This window comes from Giraffa tippelskirchi, chromosome 8 (genome assembly GCF_054371585.1).
Source record: "Giraffa tippelskirchi isolate mGirTip1 chromosome 8, T2T-mGirTip1v1.2.pri, whole genome shotgun sequence".
NCBI classification, from domain to species: Eukaryota; Metazoa; Chordata; class Mammalia; order Artiodactyla; family Giraffidae; genus Giraffa; species Giraffa tippelskirchi.
Genome location: NC_137282.1, coordinates 133,246,805 through 133,257,593, shown reverse-complemented (window position 1 = coordinate 133,257,593; position 10,789 = coordinate 133,246,805). Strand labels below are relative to the sequence as shown.

Sequence of the window (10,789 nt, the reverse complement as noted above, 5' to 3'; positions counted from 1 at the left end):
CTCTCATTTTGTGGGTTTATATTTCTTTGAAATGTCCTTTGAAGCATTGCTGGACTACTTTTAACAAATACTAAAACATCTTAAACTAAATTAGGAATATGTAATTGTTGTTTGAATTATACTTTTAAATTTAATAAGCATTATAATTTTCTGAGCAAGCCGTGTTTTGACCACGTTTTGGGGCTTCCAAACTAAGAGTTTTGAATTCATTATGGGATCTATCATAATGATAGTTATCACTTTATAGCATTTAGGTGCCAGGTGCTGTTTGAGCACTTTGCACATATTAACTTATCTAATTCTCACCACAATCCTATGAGGGAGAAACTTATTTCACTACTCATTGTACAGATAAGAATGGAGGCAGGTGCTCACTTTGGCAGCACATACACTAAAACTGGAACAATACAGAGAAGATTAGTATGGCCCCTGCGCAAGGAAATTGGAGAACCATTCCATATTTTTACAAATTGAAAGAGTAGCATTGAAACATGTATATTACTGTATGTAAAATTAGATGGCCAGTGGAAATTTGCTGTATGAGGCAGGAATTCATATCTGGTGCTCTGTGACAGCATAGAGGTGTGGGATGGGGTGGGAGGTTGTGGGGGGAGGTTCAAGAAGGAGGGGGCATATGTATACCTACGGCTGATTCATGATGATTTATGGCAGCAACCAACACACTATTGTAAAGCAATTATTTTCCAATTTTTTAAAAACAGAATGGAGGCAGAGGAAGGTTAAGTAATTTGCCTGAAGCCAAGCAATCAGTAACAGAGATGAGCTCCGGTTTCCGTTCTTAACCATCTGCTACTGATGAGGCGAAATTAAACCATTTCAAAGAATGCCTAACTCCTCACTTTGGGGGAATTGATAGTGTTTTCCTGGCGTCTACATTCTGAACAGTTTTCCCCTCTTTACCAAGCCAGAAACTGTTGCCACCTTTCCAGGCGTCCTCATTACACCGTCCCCTCCCAGTCTAGCCTCAGGGCCTTCTCTCCTGTCCACTGGTCCGAGACAGTTGTTGGAAGTAAAAGTCGCCTGCGTTCCCCAGGTGGAGTGAGTCTAAATTTCTGCCGGCCGGTTGGAACCAAGAAGCCGCAGATTCCGCCCTAAGAGGCTCGGGGCCAAGCCGTGGGCGGGGCCAGCAGAGGGGGCGGGAACTGAGCCCCGGCTGACTTGCCTACACTGTACGGCGCCTGCAGCCCAGAGCGGAGCCATGAGCTGGACCTGCCCGCGTTGTCAGCAACCCGTTTTCTTTGGTGAGGCCTGGGTGGAGAAAGGGGAGAAGACGGGGCAAGTGAGAGCTACTGGGTTTCCTGAGGACGCAAGGAGCTGGCGACTAGTTCCGGACCTGTGGGGTGTAGGGCTCTCGGGCAGAATGGAGCTGGCCTCCCGGAGACACTCCCCCTCGCCTCTAGGAGCCAGGGTGGGTGGGAACAAGAGGGGAAAGGAGGGCGCCTTCTGCTTGGCCTGGCTCCCCTCTGCCCGATTCCACCTTGTCCTCCACAGCGGAGAAGGTGAGCTCCCTGGGCAAGAGCTGGCACCCATTCTGCCTGAAATGTGAGCACTGCCACAGCGTCCTGTCCCCAGGAGGGCATGCAGAGGTGAGGCCTGGCTAGGGCGCACAGCTCTGTATCTGTCACTATCCCTGAGATACCAGCACCCCCCCACCCCGTTTCAGCCCCATCTGCCCACCAAAGGCAGCCTCAGCAGCCAACTCCCAAGATCACCTACCCAATAGGCACCACACGAACCAGGATGTGGGAAGCCTGAATTGTGCTGATAGATCCCGTGCCTTTTGTGGGGTAGGGGAGGGAAGCAGCTGTGCTTCCTGATCTGCTGTTTCCCTTTTTCCCCCAGCCGCTGTGGCAATTCTGGCATGCCAGCTCACCCCTCACTCCTCCCATTCCCTCCAGCCCAGGCCAGTAGACAGCCACACCTGGCAGCCTGTCTTGGGGGAAAGCCTCTGGGGCACAGGAGAGGCCCTGCTGGGCCCTAAGCAGTCCTCTTCCCTCTGCTTGTACCTAGCACAACGGAAGGCCGTATTGCCACAAACCATGCTATGGGGCTCTCTTTGGACCCAGAGGTAAGTACCAGTCTGGAAAGGGCCAGGGGACAGCAAAACCCTCTGTGTGGCTGGGAGCTGGAGACTCAAGCGGGACCTCCCCTCTTCTCTCTGCAGGGGTGAACATTGGTGGTGTGGGCTCCTACCTCTACAAACCTCCCACTCCCACACCTGCCAGCACCACTCGCCTTAGCCCCAGCAGCTTCAGCGCCCCCAGGCCCAAGACTGGCCTCCCTCGGGGCAAGAAAAGTAAGTGAGATTGGGCCGCAGCTAAGGAACTCCTCCTCCTGACCCTTCCCCAGGATGGAGCAGGAGGTGGGACCAGGTGGCGGTATCCCACCTAGTCCTCTGCTTCACACGCCTACAACTTTGTTCACGGCAAAGTCTTCTCCGTGGCTCCTTTTCTGGTATTTCCTCATGTCAGCTGCTGAGTAAGAGGTAAATTGGGCAGATGGCATTATCACCCCCACTTTACAGGTGAGGAAACTATGGTCTATAGAGGGCACGTGAACTTGTGCAGTCACACAGCTAATCAGAGGCAAAGCTGGCCTAGAACTCAGGCCTCTCCCAGGTCAGGGCCATAGAAGGAATAACCTAGTGTGAAGGGTCACTGAGATGGGCCAGCCCCTCACATTCTTTCATTTCTCTCCCTCCCTGTTCCTTCATCCCCTGAGTGGACAGTGACACTGTGCTCCCCAACACCTGACACCCTTGCCCTGGCCAGCTCCTGTATCAGCTCAGGTTTCCTGAGGATTGGGTTGCTGACAGAGTTGGGCTGGTGGGCACCTGAGCCCCTGGGAGGATGAGAAGGAAGCAGGTGGTCCCTCCTGCAGACAGGGATGGGGCAGGAGATGGAGTCAGAGGGGACTCACCTCTGCCTGAGAAAAGCAGGCTCATGTCCATGTGGGTGGGAGGCTGTGGGATGAGCCTGGCTTTTGGAAGAGGACAGTGCCATATACAAGCCAGGGCTGATGGGCCCTGTTTAGGCCTGGCTCCCACCTTAGCCCTAGCTGGGGGCCTCTTCCTCTTAAAGGCCCTCCCCACATGAAGACATTCACTGGGGAGACTTCGTTGTGCCCAGGCTGTGAGGAACCCGTCTATTTTGGTAAGTGACAACAGAAGGCTAGGGGAGGGAGGTGGTGCCAGGCAAGTGGGTCTCCCTGCTCTGCCCCTGAAACTACCACCTCTCTTCCACTAGCTGAGAAGGTGATGTCTTTGGGCAGAAATTGGCACCGACCCTGTCTGAGGTGCCAGCGGTGCCGGAAGACCCTGACTGCTGGGAGTCACGCTGAGGTGAGCAGGGCAGGGGTGGGTGACTATGCTGGGAGGGAGGCTGGAGATGGGAAAAGAGCCAAGCTGAGACGTCTCTCTTTCTCTCTGTGTCCCAGCATGACGGCGCCCCCTACTGCCACATTCCCTGCTATGGCTACCTGTTTGGCCCCAAAGGTGGGCAGCCCCACCCCAGACACTGGGCCTGAAGTATGGCATGTGGGTCTGTGTGGACAATTTCCCCTGTGGTCAAAAACACTGCAGGCCCCTCCCAGTTCCCTCCAGCCTTCAGCCCAGCAACCCCCAACCCCAAGGCCCTTGGTGATGGGGTTCTCTCCTTCAGGTGTGAACATTGGTGATGTGGGCTGCTACATCTATGACCCCGTGGAGATAAAATCTAAATGAAATACTCACAGGAGAGGTCACACTAACCTGGGTCTTCCATCAACCCCTCCATGGTCCAATGGAAGCTACAGAATTTTCTAGTCCCATGAGAGTGGGAGAAGGTGGGATTCTGGCGGCCTGGGCCTAGGCTCCATGGTAGACCAGAGTCTAGACTTCCTCTGCCAACTCCTCCCTCTCCCATTCCTATCTGGTCAGGGGACACAGGCCACCTCACTTGAAGGGTAGCCTCTTGGTCTTTCCAATCCCTTGACCCAGCAAATTCTGTAACTTCAAGGTACTCATAAAACTTGTGTTTATTTTTGCTTCTCCAATAAAATGTCAGCTCCCATGCCTTCAATTCTTCTTTAGACATGAGGCCTAAACAGTGGGTTGCAGGGTGGGGAGTGTAGGGGTGAGGGGGTGCATTAACCTGAAGAGTGCCTGGGAGGTAGCAAAGTCAGCCACAGGAACAAAGAGCTCTGTTCTCCTGGCTCCCTAGCTCTGGCACTGGGCAGCCCCAGCCCCACACAGTGGACAGCATGCCCACCAGCCCTACTGGTACCAGAAGTATCATAGGACAGTTATTTCTTTAGCACCATTTCTAGAAGAAGCACCTTAGCATCTCATTTGAGCATGAGAGGAGATAGATCCTGTGGTGAGGTCTGCTAAGAGGCTTCATTATCCATTTGAGAGATCACCAGAAAGACCCAGAAAGGGAAAGTCACAAGCCCAGCGTCTCCCAGAAATCAGTGACAAAGCTGGGACCAGAACCCAGGGCCAGACTCAGTGGCTTCTCATCCAGGGCTTATCCCACAGCTCTAGGGGCACCTCTATTTACAAAATCCTCCCAGCCATGAGAGGGGTACCAGACTTCCCCAGCAGCCCACTGCATTCTGGGAAGCTACTGTGTTGCTGGAGGCCAAATAGGCAGGCTGGATGAGAACAGAGAGGGGGCAACTGCAGCCCCAGGCAGGAGACTTGCTGCCCCCGCCCAGTCCCAGGGCCTGCCCTTCTGTTCTCTCAGCCCCTGCTGCAGAACTTCTGTAGAGGGCCTGCCCTTGATACCACTCAGTCCTGGACCTGCTTCATGGGCATCTCTTCCTCCTGAAGACTGGATGGGGAACTGGGGAGGAAGGAGTCATGAGCAATGGTGGGGTTTAGCCTCCCAGCCAACCACCCCAGCCTGCCCCTGAGGGCTGGCCTAGGGCTTCCCCCCAGCTCCTGACTTGCAAACACATGTGCTCCCACAAGTGACTCCCACACATGCCTGACACATCCCTGACATGTAGGCATACCTGAGTGTGTGTACACATCCTCTTCTTCCTGGACACACACACAGGTATGGGCTCATGGAGACTTTTATACACATCCCAGGTCATGCTCCCATGCACACTCGCATACATGACCGAATACACATGTCCTGTCATGGCTTCCTCTCTGAATCTTATCTAAGATGTCAGGTACCTGGGCACCCATACCCACATGCACATGCTCACACAGACACAGTCCTGTGCACACACCTCTTCCTCTCCACATCTTGGATGGTCTCTGGCAACTGTGCCTGCTTTGTCTCTGGTAGCAGGAGGACAGTGCAGGCAGCCAGCAGGGCGATCCCCCCATAAGCGAGCTTGGGCAGTGACAGCCATACTCCATCCAGCAAGGCTGCCAGTGGGGCCAAAGACCCCCCTAGCCGGCCCACCAGTGCAGTCAGCCCCATCCCCGTCTGTCTGTTCAGAGAGAGGACAGAGGAGAGGGCTGGTACTTGAAATTACTTGCAGTCATGCCTCACAGGGCTCCCCTTTTGGGCTGGCAGGCCCTGGTGCCCCCCTTTCCCCAGACAGTTAAGAAAACTGGGGCTTCTTTCAGGTGGTCTTCCCACCCACCCCCAAGCCCAGGGGCCCCCAAGCCAGCACCCACAGGAGGATGGGTCCCCGTTCTGATACTACCAATCAGGTACTGCAGAAGGAAAAAAAAGAAGTCATTAGAAAGAGGATGGGGAGAGGGTGGTGTGAAAGGAAGAGGCCAGCAGCTGGAACAGACTCTGCTGTGCTAGAGGAGACAGAGGGCTTTCTGAACATACCCAGCTGTCTGCCCATCTCCTCCCCACCTGTCAAAGCTACCTGAAAGAGCCTTATGTCCAGAGACAACCCCGCAAGGGCAGCTCTGCTTGGGCTGTGTTGAGTAGGATGGGATGGGTTGCACAGATAGGGCCTTTTGCGACTGTTTTCTTTTAAAGGAGACCCAGAGAAGTTGTCTGACTTTGCTCAAGGTCACTTAGTAAAGATTAAATGCCCCACCTCTTCCCAGATTTAGGCAAACGCAGACGGCTCAGATTAGGTCTGTAAGGGATGGATGACAGGGACGGGGTACGGTGTATGTGTCTAGGATGTTAGTAAGAGATGTGAGTAACCAGCCCTCCCGCCAGGTGGCTTGCCTGGGACCCTTCACCTGAGCACAGTAGGGTACAACTCCGACGTGAACAGGTAGGCAGTGGTGAAGGCAGCTTCAGAAAAACCTTTCCCCATCACCGCCAGGGCGGTGCTCCAGGACTTCATCTCTGGAGGGAAAGGGGTTCAGGCAGTGAGCAGGCCTTGCCGGATAACCGAGGTTCTCTCCCAGGATAGGAGGTGCAGTCTCTGGAGAGGGCGGGACTTAACTGGCCTTGAGTCGGGGATTCCGGGATGGGGTGGGGCGGGTTCTCGGCCAGGGGGTGGGGCCTACTGGAATGGGCGGGGCTCACCGGGGGACACCAGTAGCCTGAAGCCCAAGGCGAGCGCGGCGCCAAGCAGCGTTCCCGCCATCGTGAGGCGGCGTCCCGCGTGGCGCACCGACAGATAGACCAGCAGCTTGGAGGGCAGCTCCACGGCCCCGAACACCAGCTGCGTCAGGTAGACGTTTAGGCCCAGTCCCGACACGTCCAGGCTCACGCCGTAGTAAGAGAAGTTCACTCCAAACCTGAAGGGGTCGGGATGCCACTCAGGGGTCCTCCTTCGCGCCCCATTGTCTTCTCAGGAGCTTTGGGCCTTTTATAGGGACCATCTCCCCCCACCTTCGAAGCCCACTGCCCATGACCTTCCCAGTCCCCATAATCCCTTCTGAGTGTGCAGCACATGCCGGTGGCCCAAACGCCCTTACCTAATCTTCACAACAACCCCATGAGATAGGAACTAATAGCGTCCGGTCGTACAGCAGAGGCACTGAGGCTCAGGGTGCTAAGTGACCTACCTGTCCAAGGGCTCACAGTAAGGAAGCGGCAGAGCTTGCATTTGACCCCACGTATCTCTGACGCCGGCTCCATCCTGACCTTCCAGAGTCCAATCCCCCCAGAAGCTGACCCTCCCCGCCATCCGCAGTTACAGTTTGACTTGTCCCGTGTCCTCTCACACTCAGCACCAGCTGGAGCCCGCCGCTCCCCCACCCGCCCGGCCCAGGTCAGGCTCCCTCCTCACCACGCCACCATGCAGCACAGTGAGATGTATCGCAACCGTGGTGTCCGGAACAGGTCTAAATACGAGGGTCTTCGGACCATCCGCTCCGTGGCAGCCACTTTGTTCAGGGCCTGATGGGGGAGGAGGAGGGTTTGTGACGCCGGAGTCGGCTGTGCGGCCTGAGCAAGGTGCCTTGTTCTCCCTGGATCTCTGTCCTTCTCGTCTGCAGTAGAGGGGGAGGGGACACCGGTGGGAGCTGAGTAGGGTGGGGCCTGAGCAAAGGGGGTGGTCCACCAGGGCCAGTCGAGTTTGGGACATTCTGCTGGGGTCCAGGAGCTTTTCTTGCACAGTGTGGACCCCAGGAAGGGGACCCTTGACACACCCTGCTGACGCTCACGCTCACACACAAACATGCACATGCACGTCATGCATTCACTCTCACCTCCCGGCTCAGGCTGTCCTCACCCACAGGCCGCCCATTGAGCCTGGCACAGTGGAGCAGGTACCTGTGGGCCTCTTCCACACGGCCCTGGGTCAGAAGCCAGCGGGCAGATTCAGGCACCCACCTGGGGGACAGGAGGAGGCCCTTTCAGTCAGAGTTACGGCCCTAAGCCACATCTCCCTCCTGGGCACACCTGTCAGCCTTCAGGCTCTTCCCCACACAGTACCCTCAGCCTGGAATATGTTCCCTTCCCAAGCCCTCCTCATCTAATGAACTATTCATCCGTTAAGGTCCAATTTCAAAGACACCTCTGCCCACTCTTCTTTGCCCAGGCCTAGGTACCCCACAGCCTGGGATTCCCTGCTCTGCTCACCTGAATTGGTCTCACTCCCCAAACCTCAGCCCCCAGCACTAGCTATCACTTCTCCCACAGGTGACCAGGAGGGCATAGGATGAAAGAGAGACAGACTCACAGACGTACCCAGAGGGATCATCCAAAACCAGTTCATTTGGGGGAGGCAATGAAATGCCCACCTCACCCAGCCTCTCACCCTCCTGTTTGGGCTCCTGTGCTGGCTTTGCCCCCACCCCCATTTGTCCGGGGCACCAGCTTGTTTGTGCTTAGCTCTGTCTCTCCATCCCCATCTCTCCCGTCACTCTGTCTGTGCCTCTGAATCTGCCTTTCAGTCCTGGTCTCTCACTGTCTCTCAGCGGTTCTGTCTCTGTCACTCCATCTCTGTCTGTCTATATTTTGTTCTCTCTTTGTCTGCTTCACATGCCCGATGCCATCCTCTTTATACTGATGTTTGTCTCTCTTTCTCTCTCTTGGTCACTGACTGTTTCTCTTCATCTCTTTCTCTTTCAAATCTTGTCCATGTGTGTGTGCTCAGTTGCTCAGCTGTGTCCAACTCTTTGCAACCCCATGGACTATAGCCCACCAGGCTCCTCTGTACATGGGATTCTCCAGGCAAGAATACTGGAGTGGGTTGCCATTTCCTCCTCCAGGGAATCTTCCTGACCCAGGGATCAAACCCGCGTCTCCTGCATTGGCAGGCGGATTCTTTACCTCTGAGACACCTGGGAAGTGATTCATTCTGTTTCTGGCTTCTGTATCTCCCACTCCCCAGTTGCCCACAAGTCTCACCAGAGGGTAAGGATGCCTGGGGCACAAGGCAGGGTGACAGTCAGCAGAAGCCATCGCCAATCCCGTATCAGGTAGCCAATCAGTGCCAACAGCATCACACCCCCTGTCCAGAAGGTGCTGCTCAGGACACCTGCCACGGTCCGGTGTCTCACGTCCAGCCACTCCAGTTCTGGGCCAGGCAGGGGTTGGAGGCAGGAAGACAGTTAGCAAGGGCCAGATGGGCTCAGTCTCACCTTTGACTGCTGCTTCCTTTCAGTCCTCTAGGCCCTACCCATTCTTTGCATGCCTTACCCAGTGGCATCACAATGATGGTGAAGCCAGCCAGAGCCATGCCAGTGAGGGTGCGAGTGATGGCAAACATGATGTAGCTGACCGAGGCTGCAGACGCCAGGCTCAGCACCAGGGAGCTCACGTAGGCCACCAGCAGCAGGCGGCGCCGCCCAAACCTGCACAGGGGTCACGCAGGGTCAGCACCCTGTAGACGGGAAGTCCCATACCACAGTTAGTGGAAGAGGGTTCCCCACCCCACTCCGAATTGGCCCACTCCACCTCACCCCACCTGTCAGACAGGTATCCGTAGGCCACGGCCCCCACCAGCACACCAGCGAAGAAGAAGGTGGAAGTGGCTTTGTTCAGGCCTTTCTGCTCACACACAAGGTCCCACTGCAGGAACAGGCAGGGAGGGGCCTCCTATGGGCACAGGCCCCTTCCAGCTGGTACCTGTCCCTCTTCTCCCAGACCCTGGGGCTTTCTGAGGTCAACTGTGCCATCCTGGTACCTCCATGTAAGATAATAAGTCCCCAACTATTCCCTCCAGCTTGGGGGGTGGAAAATTTTGCCCCCTGTCCAGTCCTGCAACCTCAATTTTTTCCCATGGGAAGCCTTGACTATGACAACAAGAGTTCTGCTCCTTCCCAGACATACTGTTCCCCACCTCCTCCTCCATCCTCTAGATGAATTATATAAATCCTAGACCTGGAGCCTGGAACAAAGAAGGGAAAGGAGTCCTCTATTGTTTTTCCACCTCTTACAATGGAAAAACCCTTCTCAAATCTCTGCCCCAGCTCCCTGGAGCCGACTTACCCCTCCCTTGCCCTAATCACCTCCCAAGTGGTAATAACAGCTCTCACAAAGGGTCTTTACCACAAGCCAGGAACTAAACTCAGTGCTTTAAAGTTATAGACTCCATCTACAGGTTGGTAAACGGAGACTCTCAAAGGTAAAGTAATGTATCTAATGCCCACATGGTAATCACTCAAGGCAATGGCAGACTCATTCACTCACATGTCCCCCAACCTCCCAGCTCGAGTACCTCGGTTGCAATGGTGGAGGAGAATTCCGAGTGGTTGTACTCCCAGCCCTGAGGACAGGGCACTGTGGAGGGCTCACCCTCTGGTTGCTCCCCAGGGTTCTGCCCCTCTCCCCACAATGTGCTGTTGGGGGGAGCCTGCGGATGGGTGAAGCGGAGGCAGGAGCTGAGCCTGCCGTCAGGCTCCCGGGGCAGATGGGCCTCCAGCCACGCATCCTGGTTACTGAAGTTGTCAGGGGCTCCAGGCAGGGCACAGCGGTGGGCTGGCACAGCAGCCAGGAAGATGGGCAGGAGGAAGTGCATGGGCAGCAGCACCCGGGGCAAGGCCAGCAGGGCCACATTCCGCAGCTGGAAGGGCCCAAAGCCGCCCACCTTGTCTAGCAGCTCCTCGAATCCCATGCTGCTTATCCACCAACCTTCTCCTGCGCGGACTCCCTCTATAGTGCCCAGCACAGCTCAAACCACCCACCACTTGAACCCTTGGACTCTGGAGGCGGGAGAGACAGACTGATGAGCAGAGAGCCTTCAGTCAGAATCCAGCCCTCAGGGGCTGGCCCAGCATGGGGCCCTCCCAGGCCACCCAGGTCTCCAGGGATCCCTGCCTGTCTGGCTTAGTTCCCGGGGGTTGGGGGGGTAGGGGTGGGGGTGGGGGGGAGGGGCTGCCATCCACTCAGAAGTCACTGACATTGTGGCTCTGGGACTTACGTATTGGTGCTCAAGGACCAAGTGGGGTAACCTTGAGCTG

General features: G+C 55.7%; 2 protein-coding genes and 1 pseudogene across 4 annotated transcripts; 2 read left to right on the top strand and 1 right to left on the bottom strand.

The window, feature by feature from the left end:
• Positions 1-367: 367 nt before the first annotated feature.
• On the top strand, positions 368-465 carry LOC145519257 (U6 spliceosomal RNA; annotated as a pseudogene).
• A 722-nt stretch (positions 466-1,187) lies between these two features.
• CRIP3 (cysteine rich protein 3) lies at positions 1,188-4,070 on the top strand. 2 transcript variants are annotated; one of them, XM_081518815.1, is made up of 8 exons: positions 1,188-1,262; positions 1,513-1,607; positions 2,032-2,089; positions 2,186-2,317; positions 3,102-3,173; positions 3,267-3,361; positions 3,457-3,514; positions 3,681-4,070. In XM_081518815.1, exons 1-8 carry the CDS (start codon positions 1,220-1,222, stop codon positions 3,740-3,742), a joined length of 615 nt encoding a protein of 204 aa, XP_081374941.1. In that variant the 5' UTR covers positions 1,188-1,219; the 3' UTR covers positions 3,743-4,070. The 2 variants fall into 2 exon arrangements, with proteins under 2 accessions (XP_081374941.1, XP_081374942.1); XM_081518816.1 differs by lacking the exon at positions 3,457-3,514.
• On the bottom strand, positions 4,020-10,443 carry SLC22A7 (solute carrier family 22 member 7). 2 transcript variants are annotated; one of them, XM_081518813.1, is made up of 10 exons: positions 10,048-10,443; positions 9,295-9,422; positions 9,027-9,181; positions 8,736-8,904; positions 7,592-7,715; positions 7,171-7,280; positions 6,462-6,676; positions 6,170-6,278; positions 5,242-5,448; positions 4,020-4,844 (listed from the first exon to the last, which is right to left on the bottom strand). In XM_081518813.1, the coding sequence occupies exons 1-10, from the start codon at positions 10,441-10,443 to the stop codon at positions 4,790-4,792; spliced, it is 1,668 nt and encodes a 555-aa protein (XP_081374939.1). In that variant the 3' UTR covers positions 4,020-4,789. The 2 variants fall into 2 exon arrangements, with proteins under 2 accessions (XP_081374939.1, XP_081374940.1); XM_081518814.1 differs by having other exon boundaries at positions 9,295-9,398.
• Between the last annotated feature and the right edge of the window lie 346 nt (positions 10,444-10,789).

Bases quoted from the DNA above. Each gene is read 5' to 3' on its own strand.
- CRIP3 (XM_081518815.1), top strand. From the start codon at position 1,220: ATGAGCTGGACCTGCCCGCGTTGTCAGCAACCCGTTTTCTTTG. The intron at 1,263-1,512 runs GTGAGGCCTGGG...TGTCCTCCACAG, and splicing joins TCAGCAACCCGTTTTCTTTG to CGGAGAAGGTGAGCTCCCTG. The intron at 2,318-3,101 runs GTAAGTGAGATT...TTCCTCTTAAAG, and splicing joins CCTCCCTCGGGGCAAGAAAA to GCCCTCCCCACATGAAGACA.
- SLC22A7 (XM_081518813.1), bottom strand. From the start codon at position 10,443: ATGGGATTCGAGGAGCTGCTAGACAAGGTGGGCGGCTTTGGGCCCTTC. The intron at 5,449-6,169 runs GTGAAGGGTCCC...CTCTCTGAACAG, and splicing joins TTGTACCCTACTGTGCTCAG to ACAGACGGGGATGGGGCTGA. The intron at 4,845-5,241 runs GTGTGTGCACAG...CTTCCTCCCCAG, and splicing joins CAAGATGTGGAGAGGAAGAG to TTCCCCATCCAGTCTTCAGG.